The 26,577-nt window shown below is 51.6% G+C and overlaps 1 protein-coding gene across 1 annotated transcript; it reads right to left on the bottom strand.

Moving 5' to 3' along the window:
• Positions 1-857: 857 nt before the first annotated feature.
• Positions 858-26,557, bottom strand: WDR88 (WD repeat domain 88). The gene is made up of 11 exons (XM_058674508.1): positions 26,300-26,557; positions 19,679-19,789; positions 16,649-16,737; positions 14,429-14,492; positions 12,726-12,864; positions 11,125-11,254; positions 8,310-8,497; positions 7,638-7,720; positions 6,116-6,184; positions 2,275-2,367; positions 858-1,226 (listed from the first exon to the last, which is right to left on the bottom strand). The coding sequence occupies exons 1-11, from the start codon at positions 26,537-26,539 to the stop codon at positions 1,080-1,082; spliced, it is 1,353 nt and encodes a 450-aa protein (XP_058530491.1). The 5' UTR covers positions 26,540-26,557; the 3' UTR covers positions 858-1,079.
• Positions 26,558-26,577: the final 20 nt, after the last annotated feature.

Below are 26,577 nucleotides of genomic sequence, written 5' to 3'. Positions count from 1 at the left end.
CGCCCAGTGAGGCTGGGGAGGAGTGAGGCGGGGAAGCGAGGCCGGGCCTCCCCCGGCATCTCGTCGGGTTGTGAGCAGGCCCGGGGATGCAGCGCTCCTCTGGCTGGGGCGCCCCAGCCACCCGGGCCCGACGACAGCGAACCCCGGTGGGCTGGCGTCCCGAGCGACAATTCCCGCGCACCGTGGATGGAGGCCGACACGGGGTCCCCGACGCAGGGTCCGTCAGCCAGCCGTTCTTCCCTGCGGGTTCTTCCCTGGGCCCAGGAGAGCATTCCCAGACTTGAACACTGCACGCCCAATAGAAAGGAGTGGAGAGCGGGCTCTCACCGTGTGATGGCTGCTGATGGAGGATGTGTACGTGAAACCAGGCTTTCTAACCAGACCCTCCTCTGCCCTCGAAGCGGTAGCCCGTGTAGTGTGGCTGTCACAAAATACTGAGCTCCCAGTTCCTAGCAAGCCCAAGATCAGCTCACACCGTGGCAGCACAAGGCAGGAGCAACAAGCGGGCCAACCCTGGGGTGCCTTCACCCCCTGCCTCCCTCGGTGCTTGGCCCAGTCCTAGAGGATCTAACGCACTTGCAACACGCAGGCATCAGTCCCTCCCCCGCTCACGGCCTGGAACTTGGTTCGCTCCCTCAGCCCCTCCGCCTCTCACCGCTGCCTGGCTGGGGACACAGCTGCTTTCCATGACATGAATCAGACCCCAACTCCGAGCAACCAGGGAAGCAGCGGCCGTTCCTTGCCCCCCACCACCACCCCTAGCTTACCAGACACCCCAAACATCTTGAAAACCGTCTGTTAGTCTTTTCCCGGGAAATGGACGTCATGCCAAGAAATGAACGTAAAGCTTAGAGACGACTTCTGAGTCATGTGCACACTTGTTTCTCAACGGAACCTCGATTTATTCTGCGCGTTCGCCCACCTACGGGTGCTGAGGCGGTATGGTGTAAGCCCAGGTGGCGCACGGCCCCAGCCTGGCATGGACTCAGCCCACAGAGCCAGGGAGGGAGCCGAGGCGGAGGTCCCCACGGAGCGGCGGTGCCAGGCAGCCCAGGCTCACACCGCAGGACCCTCAGATGTCAGTTATCTTGGCTGTGCTCTTCTGACTGTGAGGAAGACTCTATCTCCAAGTCCCGCTCCTCCATCCGGCAGAACACACACTTGGTGAACAATTCGGTAGAGGAGTCGCTCTCGAAGACAGAGAAAGGCTTGTCACACCCTTCGCACTGGCGGGAAAAGTTTGGACAAAGAGCTGAAGGGAGGTGCAGCTCTGAGAGCAGAGAAACCTTAGCCAGGCAGCGGCTCCCCTATCTGGGGGTCTCTCACCCCACCCAGAGAGAAAATGAACACAGGCTTCCCAGGGACAGGGCAGGTCCTGGCCACAGGGTGGGGTGTGTGTGTCCAACCCCGTGCCCTGCTCTGGGCAGTGTCCTGGCTCCCGGATAACCAGGGAGGAGGGCGGGGTGTCTCTGGCATTCACAGAAGCCTGAGAAGCAAGTGAACGGAGTTGGTGAGTCAGGCCTGCCTCAAGCGCTGACTTTCCTCCTCCTGGCCTGAACCTGTGTCTGGCCCTGGCACTCAGAGTACAGTGGAGAAGGCCAGCCAACTACACCACCTTGTCTGTTTCCCACTTGCAAACAAGCAGGTGTCTGGAGTGGGGACCCTTGCAGGGCCTTGCTCGGTAGTATGGGCTCATGGTGACAAGCCTGCAGCAGGGTGGCCTGTTGTCCTGGCATGCCAAGCCTCAGTGCTCTGCCCACTGGGGGGGGGGGTCCCCTGGCCTGCAGGAGAAGTACGGGTAGGTTATAGGGGAGAGCCCTCTGAGAAGATTTTGAGCAAAGCCAATGCAAGCGACTCGTCGCAGCTCCAGGTAGGGTTCGTTGATCATTTGCAAGAAAGAAATGAGATGCCTTACCGCCACCAATGCTGCCACCCTCATCCCACAGGTCTTTTCTCCATGATCCAACCCCAGAACAGGAGGCACCGAGGCGGCAGCCCCCCGGAAGAAGAAGCATCTCCCTGTAAGATGCTGTGACACCCAGCGCTCCCACACCCCTCTCCTGAAGGAGCCTCCTCCAGGATGCTTGCTTCATGTGACTGGCTGTGCGTTCTTCTGCCCCTTCTAGAACTACAGGTCCTGCAAGAGACCCGCTGTGTTCCAGGCTCGCACCCCCAATTGTACAGTAGAGATTTCTTCAAAGAATAAATGAGTTGGGGGGTGGGGAAAGAGCATGGGCCTTAAATTCATTGGGCTTAATTCTACCCAATACCAACCTGCTGCAGTTTCAAGCCCAGGGCCTTTCTATACTTGATAACTAGAGGAATTTCATCAATTTCTTCAATATTCCATATCCTCATGGTCCTATCCTGAAACCAGCAACAAACCAATGGTCACCAAGCAGGCTGCAGTACATCCCACAGTGAACTATTATGAGTGCTGTAAAGAAAAAGCGCTGGCAGGCCCCAGGTGGGTGGTGGGTCTTACATGCACATTGGTAAACAGAAGAAGCCTGTCTGGGGTCGACCCAGTAGCATAGTCAGTCAAGCAACTGCCTGTGTTGTCAGCATCCCAGGTGGGCCCTGGTTTGAGTCCCAGCTGCTGTACTTCCTATCCAGCTCCCTGCTTGTGGCCTAGTGAAGCAGTCAAGGACAGCCCAAAGCCTTGGGACCCTGCACCTGCCTGGGAGACCTGGAAGAAGCTCCTGGTTCCTGGCTTTAGATCAGCTCAGCTCTGGCCATTGCAGCCACTTGGGATGTGAACCAGCAGATGGAAGATCTTTCTGTCCCTCCTTCTCTCTGCAAACCTGCCTTTCTAATGAGAATAAATAAACCCTTTTTTTTTTTTAAATCATCTAAAAAGGCTACATCCTGTGATGTTCTGGAAAAGGCAAAGCTACAGAAATAGAAGGGGCTCAGTGGGGACAGGGGAGCGGGCTGGTGAGCAGGTGCACTTGTGGACTGTTATGTGTGATACCACCTGCAGGCTATGTAGTGTGCATTCACAACACTCATAGAACTGGGTGCAGCGCCAAGCCTGAAACCACGGAGAACGAAGGCCTCTAGTTAAGAAAAATCGTAGTTCCAGAAAGGAATGAAGTCCTTTGGATAATACGATTTTAGCCCGAGAAGAACCTGCGATTTCTAGCCTACAGAGCTGTGAAGGTAACTTAAGTCTGTGGTGTTTAATGCTTAAACAGTGCATTCTGTGGTAGCCAATTAATGAAGCAATAAAAGAACGCATTGAGTAAAATCACCTTTGCTAACTCCCCAGTTGTAACTAAATGTCTCCTGGTGGAAATATAACAGCAGGTGTGGTGGCCCTCTGCCAGGTAGAGCTGCCCAATTTTACCAACAATCACATTTTTCTACAGTGCTTTCTTGGGTTAGTCAAGTCACAGCAGCACAGGCATGTCCCCCTCTAGCTCTCAGCTGCTTTAATTCACAAGTTGGGTGTTTCAAAGCGTCTTCTGGGTTTCTATGAAGATTCCAATGAAACTGCATAAAACATGACAGCCTTCTTGCTTCTCAATCGTCACACTCGGCAGGAAGCATAAACGTGAATTTTGGGACATTCCATGCATTCTGTCCAACACTTGCAGGAGTAAAGGAAAGACTAAATGACCTGCACGCCAGGTATACAACATTCCAAGTGCGTTTTGCTTATCTGTAATGTTGGGTCTTTCACAAAGTTCTTAGCCACCCTGGCCTTTGCCTTGGTCCAAAGGAAGCAGTTAATGAAATGTTAGGCTACAGAAATGGAAGGACAGACCTGCCCACAAAATGGTACTTGTGGTCTCCCGACACAGAAAACACATTAAACATGCTGTCCTATGGGAGAGGCAGAGCAAGTCCTAGTTTTGAAATACGTGAGGATTCGAATAGAGACAGAGGATTCTAACAGAAACTTATGTACTGTTTTTCTGAAGTTTTGGTGATCTTTGAAGAGACCATAATAAGCCACAGATAACAAACAAACAATAAATAGCTGAAGTAATCGCACCTGAGTTGTTTGAACTGCACAAAAACACATACAGTGGGAATACCACTTACTTCTTGGGAGTGAGAGCATCTCAATACTCCTTGAGAAAGATGAGTTTCATGGTGGTGACAACTGGTATGCTTCAGAGTATTTAAAAATAATAGACATTGGGGCCCGGCAGCGTGGCCTAGCGGCTAAAGTCCTCGCCTTGAACGCCCCGGGATCCCATATGGGCGCCGGTTCTAATCCCGGCAGCTCCACTTCCCATCCAGCTCCCTGCTTGTGGCCTGGGAAAGCAGTCGAGGATGGCCCAAACCTTTGGGACCCTGCACCCGCGTGGGAAGCCTGGAAGAGGTTCCTGGTTCCCGGCTTCGGATCGGCGCAGCACCGGCCGTTGCGGCTCACTTGGGGAGTGAATCATTGGACGGAGGATCTTCCTCTCTGTCTCTCCTCCTCTCTGTATATCCAGCTTTCCAATAAAAATAAATAAATCTTTAAAATAATAATAATAATAATAATAGACATTGGGCCCAGTACAGTAACCTGGCAGCTAAAGTCCTCGCCTTGAAAGCACTGGGATCCCATATGGGCACCAGTTCTGGTCCCAGCGGCCCCACTTCCCATCCAGCTCTCTGCTTGTGGCCTGGGAAAGCAGTTGAGGACGGCCCAAGGCCTTGGGACCCTGCACCCGTGTGGGAGACCTGGAAGAGACTCTGGGCTCCTGGCTTTGGATTGGCTCAGCAATGGCCATTGTGACTGCTTGGGAAGTGAATCATCAAATGGAAGATCTTCCTCTCTCTCTCTCCTCCTCCTCTCTGTATATCTGACTTTACAATAAAAACAAATAAGTCTTAAAAAAAAAATAGACATGGTGTGGGTGGGAAGCAGGTGCTGTGGCATAGTGAGTTAAACTTCCAGGTAGCATCCTGTATCAGAGAGCTGGTTCTGGCTTTGGCCTGAACCAGCCCAAGTCACTGTGGCCATCTGGGGAGTGGACCAGCAGATGGAAGATCAGGGTGAGTGCGTGTGTATGTGTGTGTGTGTCTTTCTGTAAGTTTGCCTTTCAGATAAATATTTTTTAATGGACATTGTAAATACATCTGGCATGCATGATGAATTGCTAGGGGCAGAGGATCTTGTTGTTGTGAATTTTTTTTTTTTTTTGTATCTGAAGGGCAGAGCAAGAGAGAACGATCTCTGCTGGTTCACTTCCCAAATGCCCACAATAGTCAGAGCGAGGCCAGGCCAAAGCCAGGACCCAGTAACTCTCTCCAGATCTCCTATGTGGGTGACAAGGACCCAAGTACGTGGGCCTCCATCTGCCGCCTGCCAGCGTGCACGTTAGCAAGCCGCTGATCGGAAGCAGAGGTGGGACTGGATCCCAGGCACTCCTGTCCACATGGGATGCAGTCAGATGCCCATCCCAACACTTGATCTGTTGAAAGAAGCTCACAGATTCAGAGCATTTGGACATTTCTGGTGGGCTGAAAAGTAAGCCCTGCAGACATGAAAACTTATTATGGGGCCCAGCAGCGTGGCCTAGCGGCTAAAGTCTTCGCCTTGAATGCCCCGGGATCCCATATGGGCGCCGGTTCTAATCCCGGCAGCTCCACTTCCCATCCAGCTCCCTGCTTGTGGCCTGGGAAAAGCAGTCGAGGACGGCCCAATGCATTGGGACCCTGTATCCGCGTGGGAAACCCGGAAGAAGTTCCAGGTTCCCGGCTTCAGATCGGCACACATCGGCCCATTGCGGCTCACTTGGGGAGTGAATCTTTGGACGGAGGATCTTCATCTCTGTCTCTCCTCCTCTCTCTGTATATCTGACTTTGTAATAAAAAAATAAATCTAAAAAAAAAAAAAAAAGAAAACCTATTATGGCTGGAGCCTGAGCTGATGCGCCCTGTGGTGCAAATCCAGGGGCGCCTGGCGTCTCCCACCTTTACAGATGCAAGGGACTCACTTTACACAGTCCCAGGTGGCTCCCTGTGGCAGGGGGAGGGCGTGGAGGGAGGCGGTCAGGTGTAGACACAGGAGTGAGCCTGTCAGGGAACTTGACCCCAAGAACAACACTTCTGTTACCCCCAGTTCCGGCAGGCCGTGACCTTTCCAGCCTCTCGAAGCCTGGCCACTTTTTACCTTTGAAGCAGACAGGATCCATTTCTTGTCCCTGCTTATGGCAACATCCATGACCCAGTCCTTGTGACCCTAAAGGAAAATAACATTTTAACCAGATACCTTCAGGAAAGGCCTTGATAAGAACCATAAAAGCAAATAGGTACCCATGAGAGCAACCAACCAGGCTCCCCTGGTTTCAAGTGTAAGTGCACGAGGTGATAATCGTGTGGACTATGGCTTTCAAGCATAATATCGTAGGAACAGGCGCTTAGCCCAGTGAGTACAAAGCCTGCATCCCACAGCGACAGCCTGGGTTTGATTCCCAGCCCTGACTCCTGCTAACACAGACCCTGGGAAGCAGCAGAGACGACTCCAGTAATTAGACTTCCTGCCACCCTGTGATTCAGTTCTCAGATCCTGGCTCCAGCCCTAGCTGTTGTGGACATTGGGGAAGAGAAGCTGAAGACAGACACTGCCGGCTCCACTTCTCTGTTCTGGAAATCTTAAATAGGACTGTGGCCATTGTCAGGCTTTTGTTTGCACTCTTGGTTCTACAAAACTCGCTGGGAAGGCCTAGCAGTAACGGGGCTTTAGACACCAAGCTGGTACAAATGGACCCATTATGGGCTTGTTTTCCTGGGGTGATAAGGAGGTGGGGAGGAAGTGGCTGCTGTAGCCGGCTCTGCCAGGACGAAAGGGCTCTGAGTAAGACTCTTAGTCAAGCTTTGGCCTCTCCTTTATGGAAAGAGGTGGCAGGGAGCAAAGGAACAGCTCAACCACGCTGTGTGACCAAAGGACAAGAGGAGCTGAGAGCACAGCACAACCCCACATGGCACAAAGGCGCTTCTCACGGCAGAGGGGTCTAACCCACAGTCTGAAGCTGTCCATTGCCTCCCCCAAGCTCTGGCAGGAGATGGCTCGGACAGAAGAGCCTAGGGGCCTGCACAGGTGCAGCTGCTTGGGGGTTTCCAGGCTCTGTCTGGGACTCAGGGGACAGAAAGTTCAGGAGTCACGGGCCACAGGGAGTAGGCAGAACTCTCAACAGGGCTGTTGAAGGAGGCCACCTTGGCTTCCTGCTGTTATGGGACATGCCTCCTTACTACACTGCCACTGCAAGCTGGGTCTCCTCTAACCTGCTGGCGACACCCGAGGTGGAACCTCCTCTCTCTGGGCCTCCTGTAAGCTAACAGCTCTGGGTTTTGCTTTCGCTGGTCCATTGACCTGGAATGTCTCCCCCAGGGATCCTTGCTTATCCATCCCACCCCTCCTTGCTACCCAGTTCTCAGCTCCAGTCCTCCTTCTCAGAGAAGCCCTCCCTGCCCACCCACTGAGGATTAGCCCTGAAGTCTCTTCCAGCTCATTGGCCTGTGGTTTCTCCCTGCCCCCTGCCACATCTCTCTTTTTGCTGTTGGTGACTGGCGTGCTGGCTTTGACACAGACACCCAGGAGGCACCCAGGTCTGGCTCCCGTTTATGCCTGCCACCAAGTTGGAACAAGCATGGTGCACAGCTCAAGTCCTTCTCTCTGAGGTCGCCACCGGTACCTTCAGGGCCAGTTTCCGGTAGCCTTCTCCTACATCCCAAATGGCCACAGTCTTGTCAAACCCGCCGGAAATCAGAAAAGAGCCTGCAACACAAAACAAAAGAAGGGGTGTGCATGTGTGTGTGTGTGTGCACACACACATAGGAGGTGGGGGCTCATTTTCCCAGCCAGGTACTTCTTCCTCTGGTGAGGTGGAAGGAGGCTGAGGACGTGTGGACCAGCACCAGGTCTCACTGTAACCACACGCAGACCCCTTCTGGGTAGCTCAAAGGCCCCCAACCAGATATAACCACTTGGGCCATCTTCCACTATCTTCCCAGGAGTATTAGCAGGGAGCTAGATAGAAAGTGGAGCAGTTGGGACTCAGACCAGAGTTCCTAGGAGATGCCAGCTTTGCAGGTTTAACCCACAGCGCCACACCTGGCAGGGAAGTTCACGGAGCGATGGCAAACAGTAAGTCACCTAACACGGACACGTTGCTCCCAGCAGACACACAGGGAAAGTGTCCTTAGTCCTTCTGCTTTCCCAGGAAGAGTGTCCACCCTCCCTGCGGGTAATCCTTGGGCCTTGCCTCTGTGGGTGCACATCCCTGAAGTCGCTGTGAGCGCAGGACATGGGCACCTTGCCCCGCACTCCCATGGGAGCGGCGTCCTGCCTATAGGAAGCTACTCACTATCTCTGGCAAAGAAGCAGGAGCTCACGGAGCCTTCGTGGCCCCTCATGAGGGTCACACATGCCCCCGTGTTCCGGAACTCTCCCGTGTGGACATTCCAGATCTTTAAGCTTTTGTCCCAGGAGCTCGTACACAGGAAGTGGCCGCTGAAGGTGAAGCAGCAGTTGGAGATAGCGTTGGCGTGTGCCCTGAAACATGGAATGAGGGGCTGCCTGGGTCACTGCTGAACCTCCTAAGGGCCCCAGGAGGACCTGCTGAGAGTACTGCTGGTGTTGGGAGGGGGCAGCATCCCTTCAACGACGGGCTCAGGTATGAACTGCTAGAGTACCATTCCTCCAGGATCTCTTACCGTGCGGTGCAGAACGATTCTCAAGGGATGACGACTCCTGTGGGAGGGAGAGCAGCCCCCTGGCCTCTCTGCCCACCAGATGCCTGGTAGCTTTCAGGCATAGCTGTTAGCAGCCACAAATGCCTCCAGACCCTGCCCACTGTGGGACCAAACAGGCTCCCCATTGAGAACTACCACAAGGTTTAGAGATGCTTGCAATTTGAGAAGCTGCTTGGGAGCACCTGCAGAGGTGGCCAGTGAAGTGGAGTGGAGAGGCGGAGTGCTGGAAGGCATTTCAAAGGTTCTCTCCTACATCCGCCTCCCTTTCCTCCCCACCCTGGTGGGCCTGTTTCCATCTTGCTCCTCCGACTCCTCCCTCCCTCATTCTTCCAACTGTTCAGCAATCTGCTCTTCCCCTTTCCCCGACGCCTCCTCATCTGTCTCCAGTGAGATTAAAGCACATTCCTGTGCCACCTGTTTAAGTTTCGAGTTACTCATTCTCAATTCTCCACTATCTTCATTTTTTTAAAAAAAGTTTTATATTGTTTATTTCAAAGGTGGTGTGAATGAAAAAGGGAGGGGCAGAGAAAGCAAGGATCTTTCATCTGCTGGTTCACTCCTCAAGTGGCCACAATGCCTGGAACTGGGCCAGGCTGAGGCCAGGAGCCAGTCGCCTCATTAGGATCTCCCATGAGGGATGCAGGGGCCCAACCACTGAAGCCATGTGCTTTCCCAGGCACATTAGCAGGGAGCTGGATGAGAAGTGGAGGGGCTGGGTCCCAAACAGACACCCCTATGTGATGTTGGCATTGCAGGCAGTGAGTGGCTTAACCTGTTACATTATGTGAGCCTCAAAAATACAGCTCTGATGTGTGCTACAATCCAGATGAAATCTGAGAACATTGCTTTAAATGGGATAAGCCAAACACAAAAGGACAAATTATGTATGATTCCAGTTATGTACTGTATCTAGAATAAGCAAATTCATTGGGACAGAAAAGAGAAGAGCATTGGAGCCAGAGACTGGGGCAAAAGGGTGAGGGGGTTTGCTAAATGGATGCAGAGTTTCTGTTTGGGCTTTAAAAAAACAGTGGTTATGGTTGCCCAACACCAAGAATGGAATTAATGGCAATGAATTGTACGCTGAAAATGGCTAAATGGCAAGCTCTCTGTTGTACATACGTTACCACCATTAATAGCAATGCGTAATATCCTCCGCACCACTGAATTCATTTCAGATCAGTTGAATGTGTGGTATGTGACTTATAGCTCAATAAAGCTGTTACAAAAGAAAGAAGGGAGGGAAGAGGGAGAGGAACGACTTGAGAGAGGATGAAGCAGTTAACCCATCACTCGAGACACCTGCATCCCGTAGCAGAGCGCCGGTTCTTGTCCCAGCTCTACTGCTTTGCCATCAAACTTCCATCTAAGGCACACTGGGAGGCAGCAGATTGGAGTCCAAGTACTTGGTCCCTCCCTCTCAAGCAGGCTTCAGCCTGGCTCACCTCTGGCTATTGCGGTCCTCTGAGGGGTGAACCACTGATGGGAACATCTGCTTCCAGCTCCCTTTCTGGAACTCTGCCTTAGTGGACGCATACTACTCCTCCCTGGGCACGTGCTGGGAGCCCTGCTCTGTGTCGAGGACCTTCTGCCTGGGGCGCCTCCTTCAGCTCTCATCTGCATTCAGCATGCAGGTAAGGACGCCAAGGCTAATGGCCACACAGGATGGGAGACCCATCCGTGGCATGCCTGCCCCTGAGGAGGATGCAACAGGCAGGGGAAGGGAGCAGAGCGTGGCTGGGCACTGGGCGGATGTGCAGCCTGGGGTCCTGGCTCCACGGTCTTCAACAAAGGGCTGGTGCCAGCTGCCAGGTTTTTCTGAGAGACCTCAGAGCTTTTCTCATTTTAGAGGAAGTGGCCTTTTTTCATTATTAGGAATTGACCTTTTCTGGGTTAGAACGGTGGTATAACAGGCTAATCCTCTACCTGCAGCATCAACATCCCATATGGATCTGAGTCCCAGCTGCTTTGCTTTTCATCCAGCTACCTGCCCATGCTCCCGAGAAGTCAGCAAAGGATGGCTCAGGTTCTTGAGCCCTTGCACCCAAATGGGAGACTCAGAAGAAACTCTTGGCTCCTGGCTTCAGATTGGTGCAGTTCTGGCCTTTGCGGCCATTTCGGAAGTGAATCATGGATGGAAGATCTCTTTCCCTGTCTTCCCTCCTCTGTGTATAATCTACCTTTCAAGTAAATATTTTTTTAATTCACCTCTTCACAGGACTTTGCACCTATTTCTCTATGTTGGCTCACACCGGTATCCAGCCTGAAGGCCACCACCCTGGACTTCCCTCATGGCCTGCCTGCCTCCAGCCTCCATGGAGCACGTGTGACCAGGCTGGGGATGCCCCCCCCCCCCCAGAGCGCTGGAAGGCTCACGGACCACCGTTCCCAACCTCCCAGGAGTTGCAGGGAGGCATCTCTCCTCACTTGGGGATGGTGAGCAATGTGGCCTGGGAGGTGATGTCCCAGATCTTGATGCTCCTGTCCAGCGAGACAGATGCCACCCTCTGGCTGTCGGGATCAAAGCAGCACGCCGTGAGGGACCTCTGGTGGTGATCTAGGTAGGGTAGAGGAAGGGACTGGAGACCCCTGCTCTGAAGTCCAGGCTGCCTGCTTCATACAAAAGCAGTTTCACTCCACATGAAGGATCACCCCTTGCACAGAGAACCCTTGTGCCCAACAGGCTCCCAGCTCATGGAGATGCTGCCAGCCAGGGACAAAGTGAGGAGGCTGTGGAATAATCAGGCTTCCACCTGCACTGCCCCCCAGTGTCCCTGCAGGGGTCCATGTGCACAGGCCCTGACAGTCACCAAGGAAAGCAGGAAAGGCAGCCTGGGGCAATGGGGCCGGTGTGTGAGGCTCAGCAGGGACTTGCAGGACAGGGCAGGGCAGGGCAGGACAGGGCAAGACAGGGCAGGGCAGGGCAGGAGGTGATCCTGCAAGCAAGAAAGAGAAGCTAGAGACAGTGCCCACACTGTGGGTCTGTGCTGATGGAAACAGTGGACAGAAAGGAAGTAGAACTGAGCATACAAGCACACAAGGACATACACACATACACACATGCACACATACACACAGCAAATGCAGCCTGAGGATCCTCTTCAGTCAGTTTACAGAAAACAGAATTAACGGATAGATTTATTTTGGTGCCGAAGGGTTTCAGAATCACACACAGTTTTCTAATTATTTGCTTGCTTGTTTGTTTGTTTGTTTAAAAGGTGGAGTGACAGAGAGGGAGAGACAGTGAGAGCTTCCACCTACTGGTCACTCCCCCAGATGCTTGTAATAACCAGGTCTGGGTCACTGCCAAAACCGGGAACCAAAGCCAGGAACGAGGAGCCAGGAACTCCATCCGGGTTTCCCACTTGAGTGGCAGGGACCAGGTCCATTGCCTTTCCAAGTGCATTAGCAGGGAGCTGGAATAAAAGTTCTAACTGGTGTTCTGCTATGGCAAGCTGTGGATTAACTTGCCATACCACAATGCTGGCCCCATTTACCACCAGTATTTTAGAAGACCCTTTTTTGTGCATGGCTGCTGAATCATTTGAGCACCAAAATAAATTGATCTCTTGATCCCATTTGTACACAAAACATCCCAAGGCCATTATATTAATAACAGGTGCCCCCCGCCAGCCTGGTGGCTTTGTGCTTTCTCCAGTCAATGCCAGGTTTTCTTTACAATGACCGTGTCTTTTCCTTCAATATTTGAGACAGCTGCCAGAGTATGCTCTTGACCCAACCCGTCCCATTTGCATGATGATCGCATGGCATCACAGCTACAATATATAAAGATACTTACTTTATAATTTAAAAAATAAATAACAAGGTAAACATGTGAGGAGGGATTCTCCACACCCTACAATGCTGGCTTTCAGTTTCCACTTGAACTGTGACTGTCAACCTGTTGACTGGGCCTTAAAGCTGGTTTCACCAAATGGAGCTATCACAAGCTGCTACCCATTGTCAAGTGAGCAGCAGCAGTGGCTGCAACGGAGGGCGGAATGGAGCCAGGAGCCATGCAGCCTTACCTTTGATGTGAGCCACGGTACTGATGCTTTCTGTGTCCGTGATGCAGAGTCCACGGTCCACATCCAGGCCGCAGACCACGTACTTGCCGTCAGGAGAAAGCTTGCAGGACACGATGAAATTGTTGTGGCTGATCTTCCACTGAAAGGGGGTGCAGTCAGAAAGTCGCTCTCTCCGTGTCCCAGTGTGTGCCCAACACAACTTGCCATGACCATGGGGGTGGCCTGTCTGTGCGCTGCCCACATGGTAGACACAGGACATGGGTGGTAACTGAGTGCATAGTGGACGAGTACAGACAGGCAGCTCAATTCATAGGTCTACTTGGTTTTAACTCATCTAATGAATTCTCTACATCCTGCCCAGAGAAAGATGCATACAGAGGGAACCTGCTGGCACACAGCCATGAGTTTTCAGGCAAGACCCATTTGATCCTGGTTCAGTTTGGGATGCAAGTGTGTGCTGTAGCTAAGATGCTGAGTGGTCACTGTCACTCTTGAAGATGCTAAGGCAGTCCCAGATCTCCACGGGGACACCCATGGTAAGGAGCTGAGGCTGGGTGAGCAAGCCCCCTCGGAAGGGGATCCTGCAGTCTGGGTGGAGCCTGAGGATGCTGGCAGCCCCAGAGGACATGTCCCTGTGGTAACATCACAGGAAACCTGTGCCCCAGAACCATTCAGGACCAAAGCCCCCTGAGACTGCTGGCTGCCATGGTGGTGGTGGTGGTGATGGTGGTTACAGGTGGTTGCATGGTGGACACTTGTCAAGCAGAGCAAAAAACTGATTCAGTCCCACTGCTGTGGAGGGGAAGGTGCATGACTCGTGGAGCAAAAATAAATAGCAGCACTAGGGAAAAAAATGCTGGAGAAAGAAAAGCACCCCGAATAATAAGCTGGCAAGAAAAAGGGACAGAAACATCGCCAGAGACGACACAAGCATTTGGGAAAGCACACAGAGCCAGGAGGAAACACCTACCTAATGGGCTAATGTGCCAATCAGATCATGATGCCAGTATGAGAGGCCAGGAGTGCCCAGGGCTGAGTTGGCACAGCTTTTTGGGAAGCATCCTATACTACTTGCATTAGCAATGGCATCTAACTATGTGCCCTCAAGAAATAACAGCATGTCATAATGAGAGAAAGAAGAGGCAAGGGAAGCCATGCGGGCCTCCTGGAACAGGGGGTCTCCGGGGAGACCCCTCAGGAGGGTTAAGGCTGCTGTGAGTGGGAGCAGGAGGCAGGAATTCAGTGGTCTCTCTCTCTCTCTCTCTGGATGGGGATAGACAGGTATGCTTACCCCTCCACCCCAGACAGGGAAAGCACAGATTGGGAAGAATCCAGCACCCTGTTCTGGTTTTTGTTTTGTTTTGGTTGCTTGCCCACATGGCCTCTGTCTATTCCCTTAGCCCCACTTCCTGCCTCACCAAACTCAAACATCCTATGGACCAGCCTAGAATGCCATTGCTTCCAGCCCTACAGCCACCCCTTGCTTCTTTCCATCCAGTCAGCCCCTCTCCACCCAACACCAATCAGGGAAGCCCACAAGCCAGCCACTTCAGGAAGCAATCCGTCCTCAGGCAGCCTCCACGCTCTGCAGGCAATGGCTATGCAGGGTGGCATTCACACCTAGGCTCCTTGAGGAAACTAGGGCTTCACCAGGCCTGGTCAGGATCCTGAGCTGCCTGGGTCTCTGGGCAGGGCATACGTACCAGCAGCTGGCCCGTTTCAACATCCCAAGCCCTCACGGTTTTGTCATAGGAGGCTGCAATAACTCTGGGAATAAAAAGACAAGAGTTGAATCTTAACAGTGGAGACGATGACGCCGGTCATTTCCATGAGGAATTCTCAGAGTTTAGGACCAAGATTGCAAACAGCCTAAAGATGCCCTGTGAGATCCACTGAGAACCTTGGGAGTCTCACTCAGGGCCTGGAGAACCTAGCAAAAGGCTATGACAGGGAACAGGTGCAACACCCATCACAATGCCAGGATCCAAATCCTGGATCCTATCCTGCCCCAGCTCCCCACCTGTGCAGATTCTGGAAGGTGGTGGCAAGGGTTCCAGTAGTTGGGTTCTGACTCCCAGCTGTCAGCCTCCCACCTTCACCACTGCAGGTGTTTGGGCAATGACCCAGCAGGTGGGAACTGTCTCCCTCATTTCACCTCTCAAAGGCCAAAGAAAACAAAATCTCTTAAAGGCACAACAGTACCATTATCTCTCTCAAATACATTCTTTGCAGCGTGCAGCTTGAAAATCAGCCTTTCTTTTCTACAGCACCTTTCCAGGTCTGGTGGCTTCCCTCCCTGCCCGCACAGATAGCTCAGTGGGCTCTGCCATGCGTTCTTATCCATGAATGTGCCTTTGTCTTCTTACGCTGCGTGTTTCTGTGGCATAAGATAAACTAACTTCAAGTGCAAACTCACGCTGGACCAGCACACTATTTTACAGCTGCTTGCCCGGGCTAAAAGCAGACTCCTGTGGACCAAAGTCGTGGTGGAGCCCCGCTTACAAACCCGCCATCTTTTATCTGAGCATGCCCATTGGAGTCCCGGCCTCTCACCTTCCCATCTGACTCCATTCTGATGCTCCTGAGAAGGCAGCAGAGGATGCCCAAATGTTTGGGTCCCTGCCACCCATGTGGGAGGCCTGGAGACAGCTCTTGGGTCCTGGCTTCAGCCTACACCAGCACCTGGCTGTTACAGCCATCTGGGAGTGAATCAACAAATGAAAGATTCTCTCTCCACCTCACCCTCCGACTCCATCACTCTCCCTTTCAGTAAGATAAATATTTTATTATTATTTGTAAAAGATTTATTTTTATGTGAAAGAGAGTTATGGGTACCTGGGGAAAGAGACTGAGAGAAAGGTCTTCCAACTACTGGTTCACTCCCCAAATGGCCACAATGGCCAGAGCTGGGCTGATCCAAAGCCAGGACCCAAGAGCTGTCTCCAGGCCTTCCACATGGGTGGCGGGGCCCAAGCACTTGAGCCATGTTCTGCTGTTCTAGGAGTGTTAGCAGGGAACTGGATATGAAGCAGTTAGTACTCAAACCAGCACCCACATGGAATGCTGGCATTGGCAGATGGCAGCTTTACCTGCTACGCCACAGCACTGGCCCAAACAAGTATTTTAAAACACAGAAAGCAAGTGCCCTGGCTGGCGCAGGAACTCCCCTCCACACAAGTGGGCACGAAGCAGACACTCCAGAAGCTCCCTGTCTGTGTGCTTCTGCAGTTACCTGGATTCTGCTTCCTCGGGCCTCAGTTTCCCCTATATTACAGGAGCCTGGACCAAATTGTTTAGACATCTTACAGCGTGACATCACATATTGCACAGAGAAACCTCCAGATGAAAAGCCAGACTGGCTCTGTAGACGCAAGACGTAACGTTCCCTTTTTTAAGCACTTGGACAAAGTGTTGTCAAAGTTACACAATTCTCACAGGGATGGGGAGGGAAGCTAATAAAAGGGCAGGGAAGGAAACCCTGAGACTAATGTATGGGAAAATAGCTGTGTGGTTGCTTAAAAAACACACACACATTAAAAACAAGATGTTTGGTAGTTAGTATTGCCATGAAGTTCCCTGTCAAGACACCTGGGGCTTATGCTGGAGTACGCAGGTTTGAAGCCCAGCTGCAGCTCCTGGCCCCACATTCCCCTCGCTGCAGACCCTGGGAGGCAGCAGGTGCTAGCTCAAGTGATTGGGTCCCTGCCACCCCCACGGGAGAGCTGGATGGAGTTCCCAGCTCCTGCAGGTGTCTGGGGAGTTACCCAGGAGTACAGGTGCTGCTGCTCTCTTGCCCACCCTCCCTCTGTCGCTTGCAAAAAAAAAAAAAAAGCCCTGAAAACTGCAAGAAAAATACACATAAAATCCCACAACTGTATATGTCCTGCTTGCTGCCTGCTCCCTCCGAGGCCAGGGGACGTCACCTTCTGCTGTCAGCCGAGATGCTGCACTCTACGACAGGAGCTTCTGGCCCGTTCTCAAACTCCCGATCCACAGATCCACCAAAAGCGTCCTCAAATCAACGGGTGAGAAAGGAGGGGAAGCGGTCACTGCCATCTTTGTCAAAGCCTGAGCTGATGTCAACAGCAGCTGGTGTCAACAGGCTAGGCTGCAGCAACAAGGCAGGCAAGCCCCGGAGACCTCGGACTGTTACTTAGTGCCAAGAGAAAAAGGACCTCGCCACACTTCTCTGAGCAGGATAGACCCTCTTGTCATCTAAAGCAGCCATGAACTGCCCCCCATGCATGTACACACAAGCATACACACGTGCACACACACTGGCACCATGTGTTCACTGGCCAATCTGGGAGCAGAGTTTCAAACAGGTGATTTTTTCCTCTTTTCTCTACTGACCAAAGAGACTTTTAATCTGGCAATTCTTTTGGTCACTACTTTGTTAAGTTCGCCCTCTCTAACTCAGGAATTCTACTCCAAACGGTGGCCCTCTCCTAGGGAACGCACCAAAATTATGGTCAAAGATTCACGAATGAAAAGGCTCAGTGTGCAAAACAGATGGTGATAAAAATACAGTCGAATAACTCTACGTCCCTCTAAAGGGGAGGAGTCGAGACATGTTAGCACATGGGCCAGTGTTTTGCCATGGCAAGTTAAGCCTCCACCAGTGTCGCCAGCATCCCAAATAGGTGCTAGTTCGAATCCTGGCTGCCAAACTTCCCATCCAGTGCACCTGGGAAAACAGCAGAGGAATAGTGCAAGGTATCTGCCTCTGGGATCAGGATGGGTTTCTGGCTCTTGAATAGAAATAGAAATAGAAAAATAAATCTTGAAAACTAGCAAACAAATTAAGCAGTGGGTCAATGAGCACACCAACAATCTTGCTGGAGATTACTAGAGACTGTGATGAGAAGAAAGCAGAGCTGCGAGGCAGACGGCATTTTTGCAATAAGAAATGTGCCAACAATGGCTCTTCAGGTTCAGCTGGGAGGGATGGACCCCTTCCCACAAACGCTCTTGCTAAGGTGGGGAGTCGCTAGCCAGGCCTCCTCGTCATGTGCGTGGGAACTTCGGACCTGATGAGGAAAGGTCTATGACAACAAACCCGGATAAGCAGGGACCACCCCACATTAGAACCTCAAGGTCTTCCAGGAGGCTAGGGACCCTGTACATGGGGAGGGAGAGGTCTCCAAGACTGCCCATCTACCTAGTTTGAGGACTCTGCTCTCAGCTGGGATGCAGGGAAGATGGAACCAGGCCCAGCCTTCCAAGAGTCTCCTCCCAGTGGAATCTCCTGGGAAGAACATAGCTCTTCCAGCATAGAATTGTCACAACACCCAACAACACCCCAGAGAGGCGCAGGTGGGCTTGGCAGTCCAGGGCTTGTATCTGGGGCTGCCCCACATTGGCACCATCTGCCTAGCCTGCCACCAACGTGCCGGACTTCCAGAAGGAAAGCTGACTCGCTCAGGCAGAGGCCTGTGTAAGTGTAGGGAAATGCTTCTGGTTTAAGTTCTAGTGACCCCAGGTCTGTTATGTGAACTGTTTGCTGCACAGAGCCTCTCCTCCAACCCACACTCTGTAAGGTGAACCCAGCAGGCCCCTCAGAAAGGCCAGTGGCCGCAGTCCCAAAGAGGAAGTCACCTGTGCTGGCAGCCTGGGGCCCAGCCTCCTTGGCAGCTGTGCTGCTCTAGGCAAAAACCATGAGACTGTGAACTAAGGAAATGATCTCTTGGAGCTTAGGGCTCAGGCCCTAGCGCAGAGTCCTGGGCAAGCTGGAACCCACCAGAGTCAGTACTCAATAGCGACACCCCATGGCCAGAGAAGGAACAGCGATGTGGACGGGTGAACCAGCTTCCTCTTCACTTGCCTTGTGGACCCAACGATTTAATGGGAGACATCCTGGCCAGAACCAAAGCAAATAACGTACACTACGGGACTCTAAGAGATAGTTGAGGACCTGGGGTGGGTAGACTGGCATGATGGCTCAGTTGGCTAATCTTCCACCTTTGAGCACCTGGATCCCATATAGTCACTGGTTCGTGTCCCAGCTGCTCCACTTCCTATCCAGGTCCCTGCTTGTGGCCTGGGAAAGCAGTCAAGGACCGGTCCAAAGCCTTGGGACCCTGCACCCATGTGGGAGACCCGGAGGAAGCTCCTAGCTTTGGATTGGCTCAGCTGTGGCTTTTGCAGCCACTTGGGGAGTGAATCAGCAGACAGAAAATCTTTTTCCTCTGTCTCTCCTCTTCTCTGTATATCTGACTTTCCAATAAAAAATAAACAAATCTTAAAAAAAAAAACGAAACAAGAGAGAGAGATCAAGACAGGTGTGTGGGTCTGGGGTGGGGTTGCAGGAGGGAATGGAGGTGATGGAAGGATCAGCAGGGACAGGAGGGGCAAAGGCAAGGGGACACATTGGCCAAGAAGTTATGACAAAAGGAAGCAACTGTATTGGGCAATGGCCTGATTGAGAGAGTATGCATGATGAGGGGCGAGGGAGCAGTGGGCCACGAGGGAGCCCAGTGGGGATGATGGGCATGTCTAGCCACGTTTCCTGGGATGGGGAGGCAGAGGGCCTGCAGGGAGCAGAGGTGGGAGTGACCGTATCATTGGAGGGTGCTGCTGTGGGATGTTACTTAGTTCTGATACTCACAGTACCCATGAGACTGGGACATTAGGAAATGTCCCGAGGTCCCCAGGCGCATGTTCTTGGAGGTCACTCTCCGGAGTGGGCCAGCCTCCTGCTCTGCTGAGCTGCCATGGGCCCTCCCTCACTATTGCTACTGCATTCCCGCCAGTGGCCACACCCGGAGATGCTAACCTGGGAGCTGAACCAGACCCACTGGCGACTGGCGTTAGCTTCTTCTCTGCCTGGTACTAGGTGGGTTCCTCCCCGTGCCTTGTCCAGGAGCCCCTTAGGGTCAGGAACACAGTCCTGGGGAACTGCGCTCAGTGCTGCCTGGCTGGAATTCCAGGATAGCCCCGCAGGGGCCACCTACCCACAGCTTCACCGTGGAGTCATAGGAACCACTCAGGAGCTTCGTGTCATCCACACAGAAGTGGCAGGAACTCACAACGTGGTCGTGCCCACTCAGAATTTTGAATGGGATCTGCAAAGATAGAGAACCGACCAAAGAGGTTGACAAGGTTGCAGGAGACATAATTTCTAAATGCTATATTTCTTTTTTTTTAAAAAAAGATTTATTTATTTTTATTACAAAGTCAGATATACAGAGAGGAAGAGAGACAGAGAGGAAGATCTTCCGTCTGATGATTCTCTCCCCAAGTGAGCCGCAACGGCTGGTGCTGCGCTGATCCAAAGCCGGGAACCAGGAACTTCTTTCCGGGTCTCCCACAGGGGTGCAGGGTCCAAAGGCTTTGGGCTGTCCTCGACTGCTTTCCCAGGCCACAAGCAGGGAGCTGGATGGGAAGCGGGGCTGCCGGGATTAGAACTGGTACCCATAGGGATTCCAACAGGTTCAAGGTGAGGACTTTAGCCAGTAGGCTACTGCACTGGGCCCCATACTGACTTCTTTGTAGAAATTGACAGCTAGGGGAATGGAGGGACAAGTGCTGTGGCACAGTGGATGAAATTACCCTGTGTAACACTAACATCCCATATGGCTGCAGTTTGAGTCCCGGCTGCTCTACTTCTGATCTAGCAGCGGAAGATGGGCCAAGCACTTGGACTGCTGCCAGCCATGTGGGAGACCTGGAAGAAGCGCTGGTTCTTGACTCCTGGCTCTGGCCTTGCCTAATTCTAACGTTTGTGGCCACTGGTGAGTGAACCAGCAAGTAGAAGATCTCTCTCTACCTCCCCCTCCTCTCTCTCTGTAACTTTTTCAAATAAGCAAATGAGTATTGAAACAAAATTAAAAAAAAAAAAGAAATTGATGAGTTGGTGATAAATTCATATGTAAATTCAAGGGTCTTCAAAGAGAACAGACGAACAACACCCAGCGGCATATATTTGGTGCAGGTTGGGGGCGAACCAGGCAGGGCCAGTTCCCATCACCGGCTGGTGAATCTGAGTACCAGGATGGAGTGTGGGTGGAGGAGCCAGATTCGGTCACAACACATGCCAGTACACATTACGGCTGGGATTGGGTGCTGGCTGGGCCAGGCTGTACCCCTCACCCGCGTGATCTGGAATTAGGGGTGGGCAAATTCCGAGGTGAGGCTGACCATGCCAGACTGAGCCACAGCACCCAGCCAGCACTCGTAAGACCCAGACAGGAAGGGGCAAAGCCAGTAGGGGGCTATGAGGGCTCCCCTGCTGGACCACAACTCTTACTGGAGAGCATGAGTTGGAACTGGGGCAGACCAGACTGGGCAGGGCTACAACACCTGTTGGCCACACGTGAGCTGGGTCAGGGAAAAGCCAGCCTGGGTTGACTGTTCTCACAGGTGCAAGCGTAAGAGTGGGTGTGAGTTGGTTGGGCTTTGCCACAGCTGGTAAATACTGGTACTGGGGGCTAACTCTGTCAATTTAAACTACAGAACCACCTGGAAAGTGCATGATCCTGGAGTAGGAGTGGGCCCAGTAGGGAAACAGTGGCATCTCCCTCTTGGGTTGCCACTCTGACTGGTGAGCATTGAGAACCAAGACTGCAACAGGCATGGCTAGACAGAGCGACACTGCCAGCACATGTGCGGGATAATATAGTGGGGCTGGTTGGGTTGAACTAGGCTTCAATGCCCATTGACATGTAAGAGAGATGAATGGGATGTGGGACAGACTGGACCAGTCTGCTATACATACTGGCAAGCACGGGAACTAGGGCAGGGAGCGGGCCTGGTGGGGGTTATTGTGGATCACTCCGACGAGGACGCAGCTCCCACTGGTTTGCATGGGGGCTGAATGTGTGTGGTGGGCAGGATCAAGCTTGACTGCAACACCCATTGGTTTGTATAGAAGACAGGGCTGGAGGCAGAACTGACCCAGCAACTGCAACCAGCAGCATACACATAGGCTGATTGGGGTGACAGACTGTGCCAGAGCCTGTACTGGCAAGCACATACAAGAATCAGGTCCGGGATCATCTCACTTGAAGTTTCTTTGGGGACCCCCCCAACTGAACTGCTGGACTCAGAACCCCAACCATGAAGAGAAGTGCAGGTTCCACGGTCTGACCATGGAGTGCCTGTGTCTGAGCTGGGCCTCCTCAGTGGCTCAGACGGAGCAGTAGACAGCATATCCAGGTGCACAAGACATCTGGTACCATGACAAAGGTCAGAACAAATCAATCAACTACCCCAGCCAAGTCTTGGCAGTGAAAATCCGCACAAATGGAAACTCGAAGGTGGACCATATCAGACAGTAGATTCTGAAGAGATTTTATTGTGCTTGGAACGGCGAGATTGGCAGCAATTCAGAACTGTTGAACTATCGAAACCACCTGAGCAGTGCCCTCGGAGCAGGCCCAAGTCGGGGACCCTGGGATGGTTGGGAGGCTGGGTGTGGCTTCTCCCTTTATCTCTCCCCTTCCCCCAGATACAGGAAGGACAAAAGAGAATGTGGAAACAAAGTAGGAAAATCTACTTTTCTGTAACCCTTGACCCTTTGCGCCCTATCAACAATGTAAAGATTACCAAAATAAAATAATAATAATAATAAAAGAAAGAAAATAATGCTGGCATAACTGGCTACCCACACCCAAAAGAATGATCCTAGACCCTTACCAGCTGGAAAAAAAAAAAAAAAACCTGAAAATAGATCAAAGCCCTAAGTACAAAAACAAAAAGCTTATGGAAAATGCATATTATGAAAAAAAACTATACACCAATTTCAAAACTTTGTTTTCAAAGATTTACTTACTTTTTTAATTTGAAAGGCAGATTTATGAAAGGAGAGACAAAGATCTTCCATCCTCTGGTTCACTCCCCAAACGGATACAATGGCCAGAGCTGAGCCAATCCAAAGTCAGGAGCTTCTTCTGAATTCTCCTTGTTGATGCAGGGGCCCAAGGACTTCAGCCCTCATCCACTGATTTCCCAAGCAGGATCGGAAGTGGAGCAGGCAGGACATGATCTGGCACGCACATGTAAAGCTGCCACTTATAGGTTGAGGAGTAACTTGTTTAATTACTGCACCAGCCCCCCAGTTTCAACACTTTTCTGTACCAAAATAACTCTATGTTCCTTTTTTGTTTGACATAATTTTTTTTCAAAAATTTATGTCTCTTTAAATTTTTTATTGGAAAGTGAGATTTATGGAGGAAATGAAAGACAGAAAGATCTTCCATCCACTGGTTCATTCCCCAAATGGCCACAGTGTCCAGAGCTCAGCTGATCCAAAGCCAGGAACCAGGAGCTTCTTCCAGGCCTCCCATGCAAGTGCAATGCCCTGAGGCTCTGGATCTTCCTCTTTGCTCTTCCAGGCCACGAGCAGGGAGCTGGATGGGAAGTGGAGCAGCCAGGACAAGAACCGGTGCCCATGTGGGATCACTGTGCATGCAAGACAGAGATTTAGTCACAACTGCACATGCCCACTGTATCTCTTCAGTTCTTTTTATGTGTCTTTTCAGAGCACACTAGAAAGAAGTTTTTTCCCTCCCCTGCTGCTTGCTCACCCACCATGCACTCCAGAGGAGATCCCATGATTGGAGTCATAAACACACCACAATAAGGCACTACTACACCCAGAGTATGCAATGATTATTTTCAGCTCTGAAGGAGCAAAATGCATCATAACCATTCTTTTTCACTTAGCTGGAGCTGAACTGGTTGTTCTCTGCAGGGAGGTATGGAAGAATTGTGACTAAGGGAAACTCAGAAATTCTTCGTAGCTCAGCATGCTTAGGTCTAGGAATTAAGTAGGCTGCTGCAAGCCCAGGGGCAGGTGTGAGACTGCTTGTCTTCTCAAAGTGAGATACTCTTTCCTCACAGGGTACTCTTGGAGCTTTATTGGAGGCATAGGAGCTCCCGGGCTCTGAACTGGGCAACCACCTGGCAAAGGTGGTGATGGATATATCATAGACCTGAGTTTTGGCCGAGCTGTCAGGGGAAACTTTGTAGCTGATTGAGTGCTAATCTGAGGATAAGAGGAAGGTCGACCACCTGCAACCCAAACTGTCTGGCGCCATTAAGATAAGCAATAAGGCTGTTAATTATGTCATTGTTTCTCTGTGATCTCTCTTACTCTCCAGAAGGCCAGTGTCAAACAGGATGTGATTTAAAGTTCTCCAAGTTTCACTGGAGGCTGCAGTCCCTAGGCCTGGCAGATAAAGGCTCTCAACTTTTAAGATCGCTGCATCTGGTGTGGTCTTTGATGGACCTCATAACACAACGTGTCCTGTGTTAACAGCTTATCACAGAATTTCACAGATGAAGTAGACCTTTTAGGCACAACCAAGCTGTGGTGTCACAGGGGTGTGGGTGCACCTGCTGCTCCTAGGTGTCCCCAGTACAGTTGGGCATGCTCACTCAGGGCTGGGAGGTCTCTAGGAGCAGCCAACATTCCCATTTGGGGCCTGCCAAGTAGTTGCGTCTGAGCAAACTGCCATGTGCCTGAAGGTCCCTGGGATTCCAGCAGCAGATCCCACCCTGTCACAGATATCCACTGGGGACAAACTGGGGCCCCTAAAAGGGGCAACCACCACCTGCAACAAAAGCTAGGGTGCTAAGAACAAGGTGGAAATTGTAACCTTCCTGTTACCTCTAACTGGATGTTGTCCCCATCCTATGCACATGAGCTGTCAGAATAATATTTGGCCAAATTTTTTCTTCAACAATTTATTTTTTTTATCAGAAAGGTAGATTTATGGAGAGGAAATACAGAAAGATCTTCCATCCACTGGCTTATTCCCCAAGTGGCCGCGCTCCAATAAGGGATACATCTTGACACACAGCACCACAACAACAGCTCCCCCACCCCCACCCATGAGCTTTATGAAGTACACTCATTTAAGAGCTACAACTACAAGACTTTTAGATAAAAGTATATGCATTGGAGCCAGCACTGTGGCATAGCGAGTAAAGCTGCCAATGGCAGCACGAATATCCCATCAGGGTGCCCAGGAAAGCAGCTGGTGATGACCCAAGTGTTTGGACCTCTGTACCATGTGGTAGACCCAGAAGAAGCTCCAGGCTCCTGGCTTTGGACTGGCCCACCCCTGGCCATTACAGGTCATGTGGGGAGTGAACCAGCAAATGGAAGATCTATCTTTCTTTCTCTGCAACTCTTTCAGATAAGCAAATACTTTTTCAAACAAATATTGACAAAAAAGGCCTAAGTCTTTCTGACCTTGCGTTATGTATAGTTGCTTAGACACAATCCTGAAGGCACAAGAAAGAACAAACCAAAAGAACCTTGAACACTATACAATAAAAATGCTTGTTTCAAAGGACACCACAAGAAAATAAAAAGCAAAGTAAACAGTAGGGAAAACCATCAGATACTGGAGCAGGCATTTGGCCTGGTGGATAACCCTGCAGTTGGGCTGCCTGTCTCCTCTCGAGTCCCAACTATGCTTTCATTTCTCACCGGGAGGCAACGAGGCTGGCTCACATGGTTGGCTTCCTCGCCTGGCTTCAGTCCCCACTTCCTGGCATAGGTCTGGACTGTCACAGGCATTTCAAGGGACGAACCAATGGATGGAACGGGCTCTCTCTGTTATTGCCTAAGTAAATACATTGATCTTAAAAAAAAAAAAAAAGAAAACCAAGGCTATGAAAACACTGGAGCCCTCATGCTCTGATGGTAGGAATGTCAAATTCTATCACTTTGTAAAATAGCTCGATGATTCTTCCAAAAGTTGAACCAAGGGGCCAGTGTTCTTTATGACACAGTGGGTTAACCTTATGATACCGCCACCCCCTGCTGCAGCACCAACTCTTCTTTCAATCCAGTTCCTTGGTGATGTACTTGGGAAGGCAGTGGAACATGAGCCGAGCGTTTGGGGCCCTGCCACCCACCTGGGACACCTGGATGGAGCTCTTGGCTCCTGAGTCTGGCTTGGTCCAGATTTGGCTATTGTGGCTATTCGGAGAAGGAAGAAACAGCAGATGACAGATTCTCTCTCTCTCTCTCCCTCTCCTCTCTGTTTTAGTCTGCCTTTGAAATAAATCTTGAGGAAAAAAAACAAGTTAAATATGCATTCACTATGACTTAGTAATTTCACTCCCAGGTGAATACCCCAGAGAAATTAAAACATTCAGAAAATTGTGCACCTACAAGTAGAATATTCATTAAGTGATGACAACCCACATCCAGGTGTCCATCAGATTACGAATTGTAGTGAATTGAGATAAAATGTGCCCTGGCCACAATGTTGTAGAACATATTTTGGCCACAAGAAGCACTGAAGTACTCCCACATGTCACAATGTGGATGAATCTTCGCAAACCCATTGCTAAGAGGAAGAGCCAGCTAGATGGGAAAAAAAAAAAAAGCATGGTAATCCCTTGACGTCATCACTGTGGGTGCCCCAGGTGGGGCAGGACGCACAGGCTGAGCCACCCAAGGACAAAGCAGGTTCAGGCAGCTGGTCCAGGGTTTTTTGCTGAGGGATCCTGGCCAGCCAGGTGAGTCCTCCCGGGATCCTTCACAGGCCCGAGCACCCTCTCCACGCGTGGAGAGACCAGGCCTCCTCCCCCTTCGTCCCGAGAGTGATCCTGACCTTGGAGAGGGGCTCCTGGTCACCCCAGACATCCTCCTGTATGCAGTATGGCTCTGGCTGCTGCGCTGATGACAGCTGTGGTGTTGAGCTCTTGCCCAAGGCTAGTGGGTCGAGGGTCGCCAGCAGTCGGTCCTGGCGCGACTGTGGGGTAGACATCTTAAAGCCCCCGAAGGTTCGCACTAGGGTCACCAGAGGCATCCTGCGGTGCGAAGTGTCAGGCATCTTCCTGTCCTCCCCCATGGCTCCCAGGAAGCCCCGTCTGCCCACCGACCCACCCG

Source organism: Ochotona princeps, chromosome 16, assembly GCF_030435755.1.
Source record: "Ochotona princeps isolate mOchPri1 chromosome 16, mOchPri1.hap1, whole genome shotgun sequence".
Classification (NCBI taxonomy): Eukaryota; Metazoa; Chordata; class Mammalia; order Lagomorpha; family Ochotonidae; genus Ochotona; species Ochotona princeps.
This window is presented reverse-complemented; position numbering and strand designations above follow the sequence as displayed.